Below are 21,111 nucleotides of genomic sequence, written 5' to 3' on the forward strand. Positions count from 1 at the left end.
CTACTGTCAAGGGGATCAGTGCTTCCAAATGGCCTCACACAGGACTTGTATAATTAACCCTAGAATCAAACAGATCATATAAACAGTACAAATTATTTTCAGTTTTCTTCTATAGAAGAAGAAAGGGAAGTCATTAAGGAAGTTATTTTAGTCAAAGATCCAATCCTTCAAAGGAATTGTGCCCAATTTGCAACACTTAATACAAATATTTTAGCATCTTAATATAGCATCATATTTACAACAGGTTTTTTCAAAATGTGACAGCAGCAGCCTCTGCATAAGAATAGGAGAACCCTGCTCTGTGGACCATTTCTGTCAAATATGTGTTTCACCTATTTCTTTAATAGAAACTATTCTAAACTACTCCATTTTTTTCTACTACAAATATTTTGGAAGCCTTCAGGTTTCTGGTTCTCAAGTCCATTCACTTCAGTGTAAAGCAGAGAGAAGTTAACGTTATGTAATGACTTTGAAATCTAAAACAAAACAAAAGCTACTACTTCATAACTAAACCTTAATATTTAATTTCAAAATAATTAGCAAATTCATTCTTCATAGTTCTAGGCTGTTTTAGATTGCTTTCAGCATAATTATAGAATCCTTCAACAATATCAATAACCGTCATTCATTCCCAAGCAAGGAAATTGAAACAGACAGAAATGGTACTTTACACTGCAATCTCAAACTCATTTACCCAGAAATAATTTCAACTGAATTCAATGGGATTTAGGTTTGGTGGGCCTAATCAGGCCCATGGGATGGAGGTTCCTCACCACTACCCTAGAACAGCAGTCCTTTTAATTCCATGCACATTTATTTGGGTGTAATCCCATTATTTCCAAATGAAGATGCATGCAAACAGGCAATAAAGGTATCACTTCTAAGTCTTTTCTCTCCCTACAATACACAACAAAGTTGCCTTATGATCACATGGTATAATAGAACTAATACAAAACAACAAGCAAGGATAACCTATAAAATTGCCACCCTATAACATTCTCTGTGAACACCTGCCCCTCCCTGCTTTTTAGCACAGGGTTCAGTGGGCAGGGGAAAGGATTACAAACTATAAAACAACATGATGGAACTTTATCAGATGGTATTTTTGTGTTTTGCCATTGTGCCATTCACAATGTTCAAACATACAACATTCCTAAAATTAACTATGTACCAAGGAGACAAATTAACTTACTTAAATTTGTAGCTTTCTCGTTTGTTATTGACAAATCCATCTGCCAAATCACGTGGCACAATAATCTCCAAACTGAATGCTGATGCTTCATCTTGTTCAACTGAATATATCTACAAAATAAATATGGAGTCTTTTAATATGTTATTTGTATTGGTGAAATTCCAATTTATTTATTTTTTCAGAATACAGCATAAATTACCCTTAGATCTAAAACTGTAGACTCTATGGACAACTTCCAATAGGCTTTTTTAAAAAAGGGAATATATCTAATAGTAATACCAATAATGAAACCAGTAATATCAAGAAGGGTTTATATTCATATCAGTTAGCAAATTATGCACAAATAAGGAAAATATATTTGTATGGAAAACATTTAAACCTTACACATGCAATGTATAGAGGACTATGGCAGGATAATACCACCTATTAAATACAGAACTGTGTGCGTTATATCAAATGTAAGTCCCAGTGCTATTTTTTCTATAAAAAAGAGTTGTCAGAACTCATCATGAACACCTCCCTTGTACTCTTAGAATGGTAATGATGCCCACCTGAGAGGTGCTGAAACAGCTCTGGTGAGCTCCAGCTGAAAAAAGACCTGGTAAGCCCTACACCAACTCCCAAACAAGTCTTGCAGATAGATTACCAGGAACTGTGATTGCCATAGTGAGCCAATTGGTGCGGGGGCTTCATGGTGCAGACAGATACCATAGGTTGTTTTTTTCCAGCAAGTTCTTTGCATTTTAAAAAAACCCCTGCATAATAGCAGGTAAACCATTTCCTATTAATCATAGTTGGCAGGAGGAATCAAGGAAAGTTTCAGTTGCAGAGTTGTCTGCCATTCAACAGTTAAAGATATGCAATTACATAATTTCACTGATTTGCTTTTAGTTCTATAGAACGTAATGTCATTTATTTACTGTTCTGTATTTACAATTGATATATGGGGGAAATGATCGTTAAGAGCTGTCCAACAGTGGAATGGACTCTGTCCGAAGGTGGTGGACTCTATGTGGAAGGTTTTTAAGCTAAGCTTGACAAGCCATCTGTGATGTATGATCTGGTTGAGATTCCAGCATTGCAGGGGGTTGGACGAGATGACCCTCGAGATCCCTTCCAACTTTACAGTTCTAGGATTCTATCATCATCATCATCATCATCATCATAACTTTGCCAAAGCATTCAGTGTCACAATCAAAACCCCAACTCCCAGGTATCTAACAACCCATTCTAATAGTGATAGTATATATTGGTATGCATCAATTTATATTCCCTTTAGGGCCAAAACAAGCTGCTATGACGAATATGGGTTAAATTCCCATGAAAACTTACAACCACAGGAGCCAAATCCTAGAGGCCAAGGGGGTCTTCGGCCAACCCTCAACAAAATGTTTCATTGGGCCAGCCCCCCCCCCAAAAGATGATGCGTGTTGCTGTTCAGTTTGCGTGCACATCATGTGGTCATTTATGTGGGGCAGGGCTCACCTGCCCCCCCCCAATATTTTATTGAAGTTGGCACCCCTGTTTACAACTTCTACTTGTGTAGGATACAGAAAAAGAAAGAAAGAAAAAAACCCAAATGGAAATGAATTCCTTGATGAGTGATTCAACAGACCAGAACTTTATGGTGATTCTACTAATCACGTGAACGGAAAGATCGTCTGGATTCGCTCTCGATGCGCCTGCGACTGCCTAAGGCGGTGCATTCGCTTCTTAGGCATCAGCCACACCAAGCCACAACTTCCTCAGCGGGTCGCCCTCCTCGCCTTCCTCTTCCAGCTCGTCTCCATCCCTTCCCTGCCAAAGGGCGCCCCTCACACGCAGCAAAAGCAGCCCCTCCCCCCCCCGTGACTTCCTGTATATTTATTTATTTATTCGTTGGTTCCGTCCCTCGGACGCAGCTGGTTCTTCCCCGCGCCACCTACCCCCGGCGGCTGCCTCCTGCCGAGGGGCTTGACCCGGGCATAGATCTGGATCGTTTGCTTCACCATCTCCGCAAATCAAAGCTTTGTCGGGGCGAGAGAGCGGCGAGGGGGCGCTAGGCCTTCCATAGCAACGGTAACCGGGCAACGCTACCCAGCGTGCCTTGCGCCGCAAGCGACGGGGAGGGGGGAGAGAAGCCTCGGATCGCACCGCGCATGCGGGAAATGAGAGCGCGTTGTTCGCTCTGTCCTAGCCTTGCTGTTCTTGCCTTAAGTTGCATTATGCTGTGTATGTATTATTTGTTGACTGGCCCTGATAGCCCCTCATGTGCGCGGCTACAAACCCAGGGAAAACACAATGGGTGGCCTCCAACGTTAGAACAGACTTAACTGCAGTGAATTGCTAGGACTGATTTAGGTCCATTGTTTTTAATGGGTCTGTTCTGGTTAAAATGTTTCTGGATATACAACAGCCCAATAATAGCGGCATCTGTCACACGCGCACACTGCCTCCTTTGTGCTTGGTCACTCTCGGGTGGGGATTTGCCCTTCCTGACAAGCAGGCAAAGTTTCCCAGGCGCCTGCTCCTTTCTGAAATTAAATCACAGCCGCCATGACGCAGCGTGCACGGAGCATGTGAGTTATGAATGTGCCGCTTGTGATGCAATCGTTGCGCTTTAAAAAATAAATAATAACACATCTGAAGAAGTGTGCATGCACACGAAAGCTCATACCAAGAACTGACTTAGTTGGTCTTTAAGGTGCTACTGGAAGGAATTTGTTTTATTCTGCCGGGTACACCGGTGTCGGTGCCAGACTATGTTGCGCCCTAGGATACGGCAACGCCCCCCCTCCACAAAATTGCCAACTTCCGTTTTCAAAAACAGATGTCTTGTAGCAAAACTGAAAAGCACAAAAAACTTGAAGCTGCTAAATTTAAATGGCAAGAATAAGTAACACAACAATATTTGATTGTCTTTCTCAAATGCAAAAGAAAATGTTTTAGCACACAAATCATTTTGAATAAACTTGTGAATTGAGTCTCTTAAACGTTCCGATTTCAGGCACATCAAAATATCACCTTAGGTGCCTTTTCCTTTGCCCACTTTGTCACCAATTCCTTCAGTTCAGGTGCTGATGCTCGGAAATCTCCAAAGTGATATATACTTGCCAAGCCAGCTATTCCCTTTTGCAACATTGTTGAGCATAGGTACATTTTATAAGTCTGAGCTTTGAGAAACTGCATTCAAAATATAAAATAAAAGTAAAATATTATCAGAAATTTATAAGATGTAAGAAAAACTACTCTGTATCAAACCATGTCCCTCAAACGTCAGTACTCTGATGTCTAACCCAATGATAGCACTGGCCCTGATCCCACCCACTTCCCAGGTGATATATTGAAAGGATAGGAGAGATCATAAATAGAGAAAATTAGTGGCAATACTGTATGGGACAGGCAGGAAACTGATATACTGTATAGAACTGCTTTAGCTGTGGTTGTGATTGACATTATTGCTCAAAATCAGGCACACTAGTAGTTTGTATGCAATAATTATCCACATGTGTGGTGTGATAATGCAACTGATTGCTGAGAAATGCTACATAAGGGATTTAGTGAGCCTCAGCCATAGTTGGTTTGTAAAGATTAAAGCCAGCATCAGGGATCAGACATACGGTATATGTATTTGTAGCTGTGTTCAGAAATTAAAAATAAAGGGCAGAAGGTATGAGAAAAATTCTTCAGGTAAGGGGGGGGGAATATTTTTTTACATACTCTTTACATTCCTACAGCTGTTTTGTTAGAGCAAGGCTCACCGAATTTATGCAAATTGTAGAAAGCGCTTTAACATTTAAATGCAGCGGCAAATAAAATGTATGATTAAAATAATGCGACATTCATGTGTATGAATAAAGTGTTATTACCTGCTGTTCAAGCTATTATAAGGGTTATAAGGCTTATTTCAAACCAGAATTTGCTTCAAAGTGGTTCTTTTTTCTTGGTGTTGTGAGTGGATTGGACATGTGTGGTTTATTACTGAAGCAGGCAGCATCTTTCTCGGCCCATAAAAATAATGCTTACCATACATCCACAGAAGACCTAGAGCACAGGTAGGCAAACTAAGGCCCAGGGGCTGGATCCGGCCCAATTGTCTTCTGGATCTGGCCCACAGATGGTCCGGGAATCACCGTGTGGATCTGCGTCAATCTGATTCTGATCGTTCAGGCTGTGCCATTCCCCCCCCACACACACACACCACGGCTGCACCTCCTCCCTCCCTCTTCCTGGCTTCTCCCTGCCCTGAGGAGGAAAGGAGCGGGGATTTGATTGGTGCCAACAGCAGCAGTGTGATCACTCGAGCAGCCGTCATTTAAAGGAGCCCCTCTGCGGAGCCCTTTCGTGCACCGCTCATCGTCCCTCCACTGCCACCATCCGGCCCCCCACAAGGTCTGAGGGATAGTGGACCGGCCCCCTGCTGAAAAATTTTGCTGACCCCTGACCTAGAGGAATATTGGCACCATAGACACAAGAAAGTTAAGAATTGCTCTTGAAAACTGCTTAACAATGTAAAGGTTTTTTAAAAATAATAATAATAATAATAATAATAATGTAAAGAGGTTTAAGTAACACCACACAGCTTGATGTGTCAAGTAAATTACTTTTTTTTAAAAAAAGCTACAACTCCCTATCCCAAGGACTGGACATCAAGCTTTGTTACATAGCAGCTTCTCATTTATTTATTTTCGCTTAGAATCAAAAAAGACATTGAGATGCCAGGGTTGCTTATCCTGCACAGATACACAGGCATAACAGCTTTCATTGGGCATTCGAAACTGAGGTTTCTCTGGTTGAATCCTGACTATTGGGAGCTATGCAGGAGATGCTTATCTCATAAGGTATGGTGGTCTGAAGCTCGGGGGGGGGGGGAGCAGTTTCACCTCCAGACTTCTAGATGGGCAGAGGTAGCCACTTGGAATCCCATGTAAAAATCCACCCACAAATTATCCTCTTCTAAATTTAATCTCACTGTTCCATGTTTGAATATAAGGATCCCATTCATATTTTTTACCATAACTAGCAGCTACCAATAGATTTATGTACTATAAATTTGTCTGTCTCAACCCTTTTTTAAAGTGACCTTTTGACAGAAGCTATACCTTGTACCTGTTGCTACTCCATGTGACAAGTCTGATTGTGTTGAGGGAAATTAATGTCTCCCGTTTCAGTCTCAGTTTTCAGTTTCCACGATTCCTTTTTTAAATGCTTTTATTGTCTGACTAAAAACTTATTTCAAAACGGAAATGATCCAGCCTCTGATCATTTTAGCTGCCCTTTTATATATGTTCCCCTGTATCACAGTATCATTTTTGAGAAGGGGACCAGAACTGTAAAGAGTAATCTGAATGTGGTCACACCATAGATTTATGTGAATTTATATAATACTCCTGTTAACATCCATAAGTCTCCACGTGGCATATATTACACCATAATTCTTTCTCCAATGGATATAAAACTACTTAATGAAGACTGGCTTGAAGGCTTATTGTCTTTGTGTCCAATTCCCAATCCTACTTAACTTGCCTTTTCCTGGGCTTCTTGCCATATCCCCCTTTCCCTATCCTGATGTTATATGGAGTTGAAACATCTACAGTTCATAAATGAATCAAATAAACTGTTGTGTTCACTTGTTATTAATGGGCAGTAAATGCAAGCATGAGCGAGTAAGCAGCAAAGGAATAAACACATCCAAGCCAGGAAAAAATTCCCAGGGAAATAATTTAGAGTTTTGTCAAACAACCTTTTCTTTGCAAAAGAATGATGATTTCCTAAAGCGGCATTGTATATTCTGGCACAGCAAGCTTTTTATATAATAGTTTTAAGTTTTAGTAACTTGTATCTAATGATCTGAAAGTGATATGGCAAAGATAAGAAAATCTTAGAGCACCCCTTTGAGGTCAAGAAACTGGATGAAACAATCTGTTTCCATTAGTGGGTCCTAGGTTTGTTTCTCCCATCCTAGTAGCATCCAACAACACTTTTGTAAGCACTAAGAAGTAACAAATCTGGTAGAGCAAGCTGCCTGCAAACGAGGACAAATTGAGACAGCCCCAGTTATGTTTTCTTCCTTCGTAACCTGCCTGTGTGAGCAGCAGGATTATTGGATCACCTGGAAAGAAGCAAAACGCATTTACTTCTAGTCTCCAATACTTGGAGCATTCATTCTTTTCCTATTTGTTGGCAAATGTTTAGGAACTACTGATAGCAAGTAATCAATTATTTGATAGACTTCCCTACCAGTATAAAACAAAAGCTGGTACAGTATTTCTATTAATGGGTTGGGTAACCTCATACTTACAAAAGGATTACTTCCTTGCAGGTAAAATTAGGGTTGTTATAGTTCTTCTTTTTATCAGAAAAAAATATCTCATTGAGAATGGGATGTTGAACAAAACTGTGTCGTCTTCAGAAGTCACGCTGACCATAATTTTGCATGACATAAAAATCTGCAGAGAGCTTTGGACTATATACTTCTGCCACTCACCTCTGCTTCTCTAGGGCAGCTTGATTTAAAACAAACCATATTTAACGTTAACCAGAGCCCATAATTTCAAACAACACAGCAAACTGTAGTAAAGAAAAAAGAAAAAGCTGATGAACTCCTTGCAGCCATGCTGGGAGAGGAGTTCTCAAGCTCACCAATAATCTTGTTCACAAGTTGCTGTTTCTGGTTCTAAGAAAGTTTATTGCATTTGTATTTTGATGTAACTGATTGTTCACCATCCCAAAATCCCCCGAAGAGCCGCACACATGCTCCACGCTGCTCTTTAAAGGGAGCGCTGAGCTGATCAGCCAGAAGGACATTGATGGATAATGCAGTACTATGTAAGTGCATTCGCTCCATAAGACGCACACACATTTCCCCTTACTTTTTAGGAGGGGGAAAGTGCATCTTATAGAGCAAAAAATACGGTAAATAAAGGAACAAAATAGAGTTGACAGTTCTGTTGACACATAGTAACACGCTAGATAAGCACTAAAATCTATTTCACCCCAAAAATATAGTTCCACTGTCATTATTGACACTGCAATAGTTCTTAATTCTGATTTGCAGATCTGTGTACATCACCCAACAGCCTCATAATTCAGTTACTTGATATGCAGTAGCTTCCAACTGAGTTTGTACACTGGATCCACTGAGAAATATTATAAGCTAGGTAATGTCCTATGATATAAAGTCTGTATTTGAGCTGATGTTTTGCACATTCAAGCCCACACTGGATGTTGTGGTCATGTGATGGATAATCATGTGTGAACTTGCCTCTTGATGTTTCAGAGATGTCTAGTACATCAACTGGGTAATAACAATTCATCCATGAGTAGGATGGCAGATTACATACATCTCCTGAAAACAAACTTTTATGGAAAACATACCAAATGTCACTAGTGCATGACCTCTCCATGTGCCTTGGTCAGGTGAAATCCATCATCTTAGAGGGCTAAATATTATTTTAGTGCCTTCCATGCTGGGCTCTGTAGCACTGTTGAGGCATTATGTAAAGAGGTTCCACAGAGCACTTACATAGTACTGCATTATCCATCAATGTCCTTCGGGCTGATCAGCATCCTTCAATTATCTTTATCCAGAAGCAAGTCCTAGTCAGCAGTGGTCTTCCCTTCTGACATTGATCAAAAGCTTCCTGTTGCAAGTTCTGTCCCTTTCATCCCCACTTTTAAGTGTTCCCTGAGAATTACTGATGTATAACTTGTTAACTGTCCCTTGAACAGCCTCTGTTGATTTCTACTTAGTGTCAGTTCCTATTTGATTTAATTACATGTTCCTATTTAATTTAGTTACAGGCTTTAATTACATGTTTCCCTTCATTTTCTGCTTTTAAAATTTATTCAATAGAATTGTTTTCTTTTGTTATATAAAAATGAGAGGAAATAAGTAATTAACCCCTTACCCCATGAACTGTGCAAACATTGATGGACAGTTAAGAAAAGTGATTCTGCTAACATTTAATATATTATTCCTCTGTTATCTCACTGCCATGCTCAACAGGAAGCAATAAAAGGGGTAGAACCAGTGAACAGGAAGCTTTTAATTAAAGACACATGCACCCTGAAGTTTCAATAGTGTTGTCCATATTGAACTTCCTCACTAGCTTCCTTTCACATTCCACATCTGCTTCAAGCTTCAGATCCTCAATTTCTAATGTTCCACTCATTATCCAGCAGCAAACTCAGATTTGCCACTCACTGTGGTTTCATTTAGAGAGCTGCAGTCAGTCCCAACTTCTAGACAGGTTTAGTACATAAAGAAGAGAGCACTTTAAAGCTATCCATTCCATTGACTTTCTGCTAGTCCTCCCTTTTAACACTTCTACATTTTTCTCTCCCTTTGCCCTCCGAAAGCTCATCTACTACAGTACTTCATTTTCTCATTCCTATTTCTTTGACATTGCACCCTCCATATGGAAGGTATCTAGCCTCCCACTTTCCTCCAACTGTTTCACTCTCCTCCATAAGATCCAGTGTTTTAGGAAATAATTCTCCAAACCACCATGCATGCTTCTTCACAGCTATCTTATTCTTTTCCACCTTAGTCCAAGAAATAATTTATCAGTCCCTGATTACTTCTTCCTCCTATCCATCTGTCCAGCATATTGTGGCCCTCCCTGCAAGGGAGTATTTAATAAATGCTAAATAACAGTAGTATCCTCAGTACCCAAGCACAAAATGAAATGTTATTATAGGCTCCATAAACCTCCTGTTTGGTTTTTCAGATATTTGGGCTTTGAGTCAGTTTCTGAATTAGATTATATACATCAGTAATTTATGCAGGTATTCTAGACAGACCAAGAATTCCAGCATTTGAGGCTTTACATTTATGGTAGAAATTGACTAGCCAAGTGGATGAAGAAGGCGTTTTTCCCTACCCACCATCACACTCCATTTGTGAATGTTCCATCAAAAACTTGCCAGGTGCTTCATGTTTTCTGTTCTGTTTGCTTTGAATCACTGAGTATTTAACTACTGCTGGAGGCAGCATACCAGAGAAGGGATATCTACAATAGTATGACTGTAGATTTTGTGGTTTCATTTCCTTTTTAGGAAGTGAAGGTAAGACAATAGATTCTTATGGTAGTTCCATCAGGACACACTTTCAACCTGTAAAACTCCCCACTTACAAAGTCTGTAAGACTCCTGGTTTACATAGCCAGCTCCAACAGTTTCAATGCATTTTTTAATCTTAGTCGAAAGGGTGGTTTCCCCCCAATTAATGTATTGTTTTAAATGTTAATGTAGATGGGAGCTACCTTGCTTATTTAGTGGACAGATCATTCAATATTTACACGTGGAACAAGGAACTTGTGAGTCAAACTGTCTTTGTTCTTTGGTTATTGGATCCAGACTTTTTAAAAAGCCATGTTTTAGGTTTCATGCAATGAAGTATAAACTTGAGTCTAATTCAGAAGCTTTCTGTAGCATGTTTGCCTTCTCAGAGGCAGAGAGCTTTGGTGCGAAGGCCACGTGTGAAGCAGCACCAGTGTGATTTAGCTAATTTTAACTATGCCACTGAAATAACCTTTAAATGCATGTTCCCTAGTGAAGACAGACTTGACCCCAGTTACATGGGGTGGTTGGGTGCTTCTACAAAGTGATGCTCAGGATTTTCAGCACCAAAACTATCTTCCTCCTCTGTAGCACCAAGGTCATAAATTTAACTTGTGGATCAAGTCTTAATAGCCACACAGCTAGCCAAATAATGTTAGTTTCACACACAGCCTAGTATTCTGTGCACCTTCAGGCAATTATATAGCTATTAATGGAGTACTAACTAAGGAGCTTCTCAGACTGCAGTTCCTCCGGTAGTCAAAGTTTGCCCTAAAACAGCACAATTGCTGTGTGGATTCATTGACCCCTATTGCGAAAAAAATAGATAACCCAACAGGCAGCAATTGGTTTTGTCAAAATAACTTCGAAATAAGGAAGCAAAGTTTGTAAGCAAGGCCTGTGCAAAAATTGGTCACACGGATTAGTGCGTTCATTCCTTGTGATTCGACAGTTTCACCCCTCCTCCAGCTCCTAGGGACTGGGAACGGCATGTTTTACAAATTAATCTGAGGGAATTATGCATGAGTCATTGTGGACATTTCTCTTGTTTTCCAGCTTTAAACAATGCTCTTTATTGTTTGTGTACTTATATTGAATATATGAGGAGCTGGTTCAAAAGGTAATATAAATAATTGCTCTGTTACCTAGCCATGCATGGATGTTCTCCTGAAGACAACATCTGAGATTTGTAGTCAAATCCATAGTTCTTTACATATAATCTGTGCATACCCTGTTGGATTATCAACAGACAACCTTTGGTGTGTCATACAAGCGTTTTGAAGCAGTGATCAACTTCTGATCTCCAAAGACAAAACTAGAGATGACAAACTGGGGTACAAAATAGAATTGAAGCCCCAAGGAATTCACTCATATGGTAAAACTGCAAAATGTATAGTTATTTATAGCAAGCAGCTCTCTTAGCTGGAATTTGTAAGATAGTGCTTGTTTGTTTCCTTGAATATCTCTAAGGGGAACGGCCTTGGCAAAAGTTCCTTGTTGTAGAACCAGCTTGTAGATTCCATGTGCTCACTTGGCTTAACAACGTTTGAGAATTTTTCCATTCAGTGCTGCTGTCTTGAATGAAGAAAAGCCTCATTCAGAATATCAGTCTTTTGGGTACCACTGCAATGTTTTACTTTTATTATATTTATATCCTGCCTATATTCCATGATGGGGGTACCCACATGATCCACCATGCACTGACAACTCAGACCCAGTTATCCTTAGATTCGGCAAAGTTTCTGTATGATGAATCAAGGTTGCTACTCTCAGACCATACCCTTACTGACAATAAAGGTTTTTACAGTCATTCCAGGAGACTTGCCCAGGACACAAGAGGAATATACTATGACAACCTCCATTGTTTTGGTGTCTGGTTCATATGTCAACAGGGTTGTGTAAGGTATTTTCACAAGGTCTGCTTTGCACTGATAATCTCTGTCAAGAGGAACCAGGCAGGTAGTGCAAATTAGGTGGGTCCTTCCTTCATCAATGTCACTGGGTGCCAAGAGCTCTGAAAAACACCCATACAATTTGTCCGATCTATGTGTGGCAGGGGATCAAATCATGCAAAATTATCTCCACTGGAACTGTTCTATATGAGTCAGGCTTGATAAATGTGTTGGAAGTTGAAACAACAGGTCTTCTAAGATATGCTAATTGACTTCTACAGTTCCATCCCTAATGGAACTCTGATAAAAGTGCATAAAAACATAGTCGAAGTATTTGTGGCCTGGGGATAGTGGATAAAGAAAGGTTTTCCTCCCTCTCATATAAAACTAGAACTTGTGGACATCCAGTTAAGCTGAATGTTGAAGGTTTCAGGACAGACAAAAGAATACTTTTCCACACAGACATAGTTAAACTATGGAATTCGCTCCCCAAGGAGGAAGCGATGGCCACCAGCTTAAAAGAGAATTAGGCAGATTCATGGAGGATGTGGCTGTCATTGACTACTAGCCTCAAAGGATATGTTCTGCCACCACAGTCAGGCAGCATGCTTCTGAATACCAGTTGCTGGAAACCAAAGGAGGGGAGAGTGTGCTTGTGCTTGGCTTCTGCTTGGGGGCTTCCCATAGGCATCTGGTTGGCCACTGTGAGAACAGGATGATGGACTAGATGGGCAATTGGCCACCCAGCAGGGTTCTTCTTGCGTTCCTAACCTTCAAGGCAATAAGCAACAATAATAAATAAGGTACCAGTGAACCATACAAACAATAAAGGCATAGAACAAATAAGCAAGAGCAGCAATACTAAATCTATAAAGAGTCATCACATCCCAAGAGATTACTCATTTGAAATGTTGGTCTGAACAATATTGTTTTTGTTTGGGCTCCCTCGGATGGTGGTGGACTCTCCTTCCTTGGAGGCTTGTAAGCAGAGGTTGGATGGCCATCTGTTATGGATGCCTTAATTGAAATTCCTGCATTTCAGGGGGTTGGACTAGATGACCCTCGGTGTCCTTTCCAACTCTACAATTCTGTGATTCAAGATACTTTTTTAAGGTGAAGTATGGCGCTGCTTTTGTACAAGGGTTTAGGGTCAAATTACACTTGACATTTTTCTTACCTTCCTCCAGTACAAATGTTCTTTTTAAAAACATGAAACTTTTGAGACATGGTAGGAATATTCCAAATGTGTAATCTGGCAACACATTAACACACATATGTACACTTTCAGGCCAGGGATAGTTGTTGTTCCATCTTGCAAATGCCAGAGTTCTGCTTTGTATCCAAAGACAGGTTTGCAACCAGCCAGCCAAAAATAAGTATTAACATTTATAACTATATTTTAAGTGTACAGTTTAGTACTGTTTGCTTTTTATAGGATTCCCCCCCCCCCCCCGGTACCGAAAGCAGCAAAAAACCTGGAGACCTTCCTGTTATTAAGCAGAGACAATTTATTGAGTTACCGAAACTCAGGAAGCATCCAGTTCAAAACTATATAACTTGTGCAGTGATGGCTATTTGGAAATATAGATTAGCTTAAGTTACAAATTGGTGCTATCAGGGGGCTGATCCTAATCCAAGGAACAGAAAGCATGGAGGAAGCAGAAGTCTGGCTGTGCATGATGAGTTCAAGCCGAGGGGCCAATCCATTCATTCTTACTTAAGTCTTATCAGATGTTTGGAGCAGTTCTGGGGTGTTCTAGCAGCACAGGGTGGGGGGTGTGCTAAAGAGGCCCTCTTTTGCCAAAACCAGCAGACCCAACAGGAACATTGGTTGCATGTGGCAGAGGCACTTTACATGCGCCCTCTGGAAGAAGTGGCTTTTGTTGCAGTCTGAAACACCCATGCTTACTGCGTTGCCCCAGCCTCACTCCCTGTACAAAGACAGCAATCCCCTAGCCTAGGGAAGGGGCATGGCTCAGTGACAGAGCATCTGCTCTGCATACAGAAGGTCCCAGGTTCAATCCCTGGTTCCTCCAATTGGTCTGGAAACGGCTCCTGGAGACTAGCTGCCAGTCAGTGTGGAAAATACTAAGCTAGATAGCCCAAGGCACTGACTGTACAAGGCAGCTTTCTGTATTGCTATATTGCATTTGGAAAAACCTTCTCACATGAAAGCACGAAAGACGAAGATTCCCAAGGAGCTGCAATCCAAGCTTTTACCTAGTGAAACTTTAGCCCTTTTAAGCCATAAATATCTTGTAGAGGCTTCCTGACGTCACAGGCTCTTGCAGAGGGAGGCTGGTCTGAAAGTGAAAACGGCAGCAGTTCCACTCGGAGGACAGCATAAGCAGTGAAAGGAAAGCAGGGCGAGCAGTGCTCAGTGTGTGGACTTACAGGACTGCAGGAAAAGGAGGAATGACACAGAGACAAGGGGGTTGCATCTTAAGAGTGGCTGGTGCATCAGCTCTTCTGGTCCCTGGCTGGGAGGAAAAAGAGAGAGGGTAAGCTCTATTTTCTTTTCTGAAGCAATCAAAGAGCAATCAGAGGATTTAGGTTTGGAACATGGGTTCTTAGTTTCTCTGAAATGCTACACACACACAAGCCGACAGCAAGTGGGTGCATGTTTGGGAGATTTGTGTGTGTATAAAACTAAAGCACAGATGCATGGATTGTATGTTTATCTTGAGTCCTCATCCAGTCTTGGGTGCAAGAGGGGGAAAAGATTATGGCAGTGTTGCTTGTTCTTTCTCTACAGCATGTGAACCATTACTAAATCCCTAAAGATTTGATTTGGCAAGTGCAGCCACATTCCTGAGTGCACAACTAGTAGCCCAATTGGATCCAAATTCTACAGATTTCTGAGCTATGTGTGGTTTATTTTTAAATCCCTTCATCTGACACCTCCTCCAAGTGAAACTGTGGTGGCATAGCAGTGCTGTTAGAAAGTTTCTTTTTGTCCTATCATGTGTATTAGGCTCAAAAGGGAGAGGGCTGTGCTAAAGGGCTTGTTGGAGAAAAGGGTCCACAACCCTCACTGTCATTCTCAACCCTTGTCATGTTGTTGGTTCTCTGGAAGGACTGAGAATTACACAAGAGGAAGACACTCAGAACTGCTTTTGGGTCTTAAGAGTTGGGTGCTTAGCAGGACTTGCGGAAGGGAGGCAAGCCAGTAAGAATAGTCAGGATGTTTGTTTGCATTGTTGTTTGGTTGTTTTTTTTTTTTTAAGTGTGCACATCATTTGCAATAATGTAGAAGGGGACTAAGGATTTTCAACTCAGAAGGGCAAGATCAGCTCAATGAAGTAACATTTTCTGCTTCTGAAAATAAAATAATAAAGTATTTAACATCAAGGGCAGCCTTTGTCAACCTGATCCCCCCCAGCCCAGATGTTTTGAACTATGGCTCTCATCATTCTTGACTGCTGGCCATGTTGGCTGGGGCTGAAGAGTGTTGGGAGTCCCAACAACATCTGGAGGGCACCAGGTTGGTGGGAACTCATCTCGGGCTTCACAGATGAATTACTTCAGTTCAACCTTGTTTCCATCTTGGTCACGAGCCAGAACTGGAATGCAATAATAACAGAACCTGTCTCCTTGCAGATGGCTACAATGGGCAAGAAGCAGGTCATCCAAAATTAGTTGTCTCGCAACAAGCAAAGCAGCAGAACACAGTTTAATTACGAGAGATGCAATAGCAGCACATGATTAAAAGGACTTTCAGTGTCAGAAATAATAAAATGACATTAAAGATGGTTAAGAATGGAAGCAGGATCCTGCTGTTTGTCACGTCTCCCTCGCGCAGCAGGGGCCACTTAGTTCCATCATAACCCTTTAAATTGGATTAATCTTGTCATTCATGTTACAAATCAGATTAAAAGGAAAACAATAGCGGAGGCACCGTTGTTAATTCCTTGGGAAAGGAAAAAAAACAATTTGGTCATTAATTTTTCACCGTAGCATGACTGAGAAACAACAAGAAGACGTGCACATTTCACATGGGAGGCTATGAATAACTCTTCTGAAGAGCAGGTCTGAAGTAGCTCTGTTTTATTATCTCCTTTCTTTTGGTTTACAGGCAGGGCTTCTGATCTCCTGCTCCCTCCGCCCTTCCCTCCCTCCTTCTCTTTTTCTCTCTGCATCTAAAAGCAATGCTTTTCTCTTTTCTTTTTTGGCATGCTTCATGATCTTGGATTGCCTTAGCTGGCTAGGTTTTTATTTATTTATTTGAAAAGCCTGTGTAAAACCTAAGGCAGTTTGGACACTACATCTGCTCCAGAAAAGCCAACACAACTTAATGAGTGGGCATAAAGGATAACTGAGCTGGAACAGGGATGAAGAGCAGGGGTGAGCAGGGGTGAGCTGCTTCATGCACTAGCAACCCCGAAAGAGGTGTTTTCAAGGCTGTGTTTCTGCTTTTATAATTCTGCAAGTCTGCAGATATCATGTGTGTGTATATAAGCTGTTGACAAGGGAGAAAAGAATTGGATGGAAGCGGAGTGATGTTATATTGAAATAACTGATTACAGAACTTAATCATGTAGGCGAATGTAAGTTATTTATAGCTCTTGGAATCTCCTTCTGTATTGATGTGTGTAGTGTAATGTCCTCACTGGCTGATGAAGCTGGCTAATGTTTTAATGGACAGATGTTCAACGGCTAATCTAAGACGACTTGCAATACAAGCTTGCATTGCTGAAGGAAAATAAGTTGCTGAAAAGGAGTGTGTGTGTGTGCACGCATGTGTGATTACCCTTGTGAACTTTGGTCCAAAAGTTTTGCCTGGCACTGCTATAATTGCATCTGGATTTGCAAAAGAGTAACACAGCAGTTATTATTCAGGGCTTCTTTCTCAGTGGGGTTTATTTCCAGTAAGTAGGCAGCAGCTTTTCCTAGAAGCACTGCTTCATAATAGATTAATTGAACAGGGCTGGCTAGTACCTCAAAGAGAAACATATTGTTAGGTACCAACCATATTTTCCATAATAAGAGGCTGAAATGCTAGATGATGTTTATTTACTGCATTTTTTTGCCCCACTTTTTGGTGCCCTCAAGGTGTTTGGCATCATTACAGGAGCTCGGTAGGAGAATTTCAACTGAGCCATGGTGTGGGAGGAAGCAGCCTGGCACCATATTGGTCTTAGATCCCATTCACACCATGCTTCTAAAGCAGTATCCCACCACTTTAAACAGTCATGGTTCCCCCCCAAGAATCCCAGGAACTGTTCTTTGTTAAGGATGCTGAGAGTTTTTAGGAAGAAGAAGAAGAGTTTGGATTTGATATCCCACTTTATCACTACCCTAAGGAGTCTCAAAGCAGCTAACAATCTCACTTCCCTTCCTCCCCCACAACAAACACTCTGTGAGGTGAGTGAGGCTGAGAGACTTCAGAGAAGTGTGACTGGCCCAAGGTCACCCAGCAGCTGCGTGTGGAGGAGCGGGGAAGCAAACCCGGTACACCAGATTAGGAGTCCACTACTCTTAACCACTACACCACACTAGCTCCATTCCCCTTTCAGAGCTACTATTCCCAGAGTTCCCTGGGAGATGAGTGACTCTCTGGGAAGCTCCTTATGAATTTTTAAAATCAATAAAGCAATTCCATATGATGTGCAAAGGGAGCATGATGTGAGTGAGCATGCATTTGAAGACTGAATCCTGAAACCTCTGGCCTGAGCCTTGGGAATAAGCCAGGTTCCAGAGGTGGAGCTGGATTCAAATTAATGTATGAAGGATGTCAGGTGCAAGAATAATATTTTTTCAGTTGAATTTCAGCACTCTCATAACTTCACCAGATCTGTTGGCTACTGCTATTTGCCAAATTTCTAAAATGAGCCCACTGAAAGGAGAAAGGAGCTGACAGCAAATACAATGCACAGGGACATTGTTTTGGCTCCTGCTAACTTCACTGACTTCACTTTGTTCATTATAAAATGAAAAATGGGGCACAGTTGGCAAAGTGGCTGTGCTGGCTGCAGTAGAAAGGTGTGCTGCTCTTGCTAGAAGCTTTCAGTACACAGTACATACACAGTCACTCCAACCCTGGTTTTGTAGGTTGGGGTGTGTGTTGCTTTTTAAAGGTGCTAGGCATTGTAGCTCTTTGCAGAGTAAACTACAGTTCCCAGGGTTCGTTGGAGGAAGCCATCTGCTTTAAATGTATGGGGTGTACGCGGGCACAGTGGGGAACTGCAAGCTGGCTGGTAACACACCTGTGACAATGTGACAGCTGTAATCATGAGGCAAGTCCCATTGTTACTGTGCCCCCAGGTTTTAGTTGTTTATGTGTGGGGTGGTAGTGCTAACTGTGTTCATTGCATGGTAGAAGTTTCTTTTATCAGGAATCTTGCAATTTGGGGCTTTAAACCTACCCCTTTACCCCACCCCATTGTTAAAAGGGGGTGGTAGGAATGAGAAGTGGAAGATCTATTTATGGACAAGTGCATGAGTAATTTGTATATGTTCCTTGTGAAAAAAAGAGAGAGATATTAGTCTGATATTTACCTGCCCAAAATGGGTATGTGCTTTGGTTATAATCTCATGATTCCCTCCTGGATCGAAACTCTGCCAAGAAGTAGCCAACCAGTGCTTATTTTCCTTCCGACATTGATCTTAAAGTGGAGAGAGAAAAGTTTGGTTATATTATTTGCTGACAGTGTGGCATTGGTTGGTTTGGAGGGACAGTCTGTCCTTAAAGATGTGGTGTCAATCTTGGAGTTTTAAAATAGCACACTTGTATCTCACTTGTGAGCCAGTGTTGGGCTAGAACATGGGAGGCCAGAGTTCAAATCCCCACTCAAGCAAGTTCACTGGGTGACCTTGGGTCAGATACTGTATCTCACGGGGTTCTGGTAAAGGTAAAGGTAAAGGTAAAGGTAAAGGTAAAGGTAAAGGCACTGTGTTCTAAACCACTGAGCCTCTTGGGCTTCCCAATCAGAAGGTCAGCAGTTTGAATCCCTGCGACGGGATGAGCTCCCATTGCTCTCTCTCAGCTCCTGCCAACCTAGCAGTTTGAAAGCACACCAGAGCAAGTAGATAAATAGGTACTGCTGTGGCAGGAAGGTAAATGGCATTTCCATGCCCTCTGGTTTCCATCACGATGTTCCATTGCACCAGAAGTGGTTTAGTCATGCTGGCCACATGACTCAGAAAGCTGTCTGTGGACAAACACCGGCTCCCTTGGCCTGAAAGCGAAATGAGTGCTGCATATCATAGTCTCCTTTGACTGAACTTAACTGTCCAGGGGTCCTTTTTTCATCTGTAAGGATAAAATAGGAAGGGGAAGAACCATGTCCACCACCTTGAGCAGCTTGAAGGAAAAGTAGAGTGTAAAGATAATAAGAAGTAAATAATAAAGCCAGTTAAATCACTGAATACATTTGTATGGCTTATGCTTACTGGTATCACAACCACAGGACCTTTTGACTTAATCATCTCTAAATCATGAGTAGATATACCCCCTTGGAATTAGGGGTCAAATATCCACCCCCCCCCCATCTCAGCTGATCAATACCAGAGGACAATAATTGCATTTGTAGTAGATTTTTCTTTACTCTACTTTTTATTGTTTAAGACAGTGAGATACCACTAGATTTGCACAGTCACACATAGACATCTTCCAGATGTGTCACGACTCTGCTGCTCTGCTGACCAAGATTTCTGGATAACTTCCAGAGGCTCCCAGGGAGTTCCAGAAGAATATAAAGTCATTTCAGGGCAATTACGGATTGTTGAGAAATCGGATGTTGCCATTGCCTGACACAAGGAACGAGAGCTTGAGTTGGAACTGTGGTTCCCAAACCTTACATAAATGCGAGTTCTCAAACCCTGGGTCAGAAGTATTAGGACATGACCCATCTGGACTAGAAAAAAATGTCCCCAATCCCAGTAAATAAAAAAGCCATGAAGCCTCTCTATCAAATGAAATACTTTGCATGAACGCAAGAACATAAGAGGAACCTGCTAGATCAGGACAGCAACCCATCTAGTTGAGCATCTTGCTCACACTGTGGCCAACCAGATGCAATAGGGAAACCCACTCACGGGACCTGCACTCAAGAGCTCGCTCTCCTCTTGTGGTTTCCATCAACTGGTATTCAGCTTGAGAGGGGAGGTTACTCTTGGATTTGAAATGGGCACCAGAAGCCCAGGCGGCTTCAGTGGTTTGGAATGCCTTTCCCAGCTGCAGCTAGTTAGCCAGCTGTTTCTGCTCCTTTGACTGAGATAGCTTGGCCATTCTCATTCATACCCTGGTAACCTCAGGTGTGGACTATTGCAATGCAATCTATGGAGGGTAAATCCTGAAGACTGTCCAGAAGCTGCACCCAGTGCAGACTGTGGCAGTCAGATTGCTGTACAGGGAAATAATATGACTCCTGCACAGGCTGCCTATATGCAACTGGGCCCAATTTTAAGGTTTCAACATTAGAATATCAAGCCTTAAACAGCTCGGGACACAGATACTTGTTGGTGGTCCTGCCTATGATGAAGATACATTTGGGATAAGGCCCTTTTCCAGTTTGATGGGCTGTTCAATCATCCCTCTCATTGGTGACCTTTTGACATTAATTGAAAACATTTTAATTTATTCATACTTTGGGGGACTTAATAAGGTGAACCATACTGGGCATCGGAATGCTATGGGGTTAGGATTTTGCTTGCTGTTTATATTGTGTTAATTTTAGATTTTGTTGTTGTTGACTAAAGTAGTATTTTATGAAAAGCTGTATTTGATTGATTTGTATTGTAATCTTCCCTGTGATCTGTTCTACAAAAGGCAGGGTAGAAACAAAAATAGACAAAGTATGTGAGGTTATCTTCTTTTCATCCTCACAACAACTTTGTTTGGTATGTTTGGGTGAGGGAGTATGACTGGCCTAATGTCACACAGAGACATTTATGGCTGTGCAGACCTTTGGAATTAGGTCTTCCAGGTCCACAGTGTATACCCAATTAATTATGGCATACTACTTACCTCCATTGTGACACCGC

General features: G+C 41.5%; 2 protein-coding genes across 6 annotated transcripts in view; one reads left to right on the plus strand and one right to left on the minus strand.

Annotated features, from left to right (window-relative positions):
• Positions 1–3,282, minus strand: part of KIF6 (kinesin family member 6) — a 144,069-nt gene extending 140,787 nt beyond the window's left edge. The window contains exons 1-2 of the mRNA XM_081854155.1: positions 3,118–3,282; positions 1,193–1,302 (exon numbers count right to left, since the gene is read on the minus strand). Of these exons, the coding sequence (XP_081710281.1) occupies positions 1,193–1,302; positions 3,118–3,183 (176 nt within the window). The 5' untranslated portion in view covers positions 3,184–3,282. The remainder of the gene's footprint in view (positions 1–1,192; positions 1,303–3,117) is intronic.
• An 11,166-nt stretch (positions 3,283–14,448) lies between these two features.
• Positions 14,449–21,111, plus strand: part of DAAM2 (dishevelled associated activator of morphogenesis 2) — a 220,789-nt gene continuing 214,126 nt past the window's right edge. For 3 of the 5 annotated variants that reach the window (XM_081854131.1, XM_081854136.1, XM_081854135.1), the window contains exon 1: positions 14,449–14,627. The gene's annotated coding sequence lies outside the window, so the exon portion shown is untranslated. Of the gene's footprint in view, positions 14,628–16,037; positions 16,156–16,369; positions 16,516–21,111 lie in introns of those variants that run through there. The other 2 variants (XM_081854134.1, XM_081854133.1) reach the window with 2 other exon arrangements.

The sequence above is a fragment of the Podarcis erhardii genome (assembly GCF_964252035.2).
Source record: "Podarcis erhardii genome assembly, chromosome: 3".
NCBI lineage: Eukaryota > Metazoa > Chordata > Lepidosauria > Squamata > Lacertidae > Podarcis > Podarcis erhardii.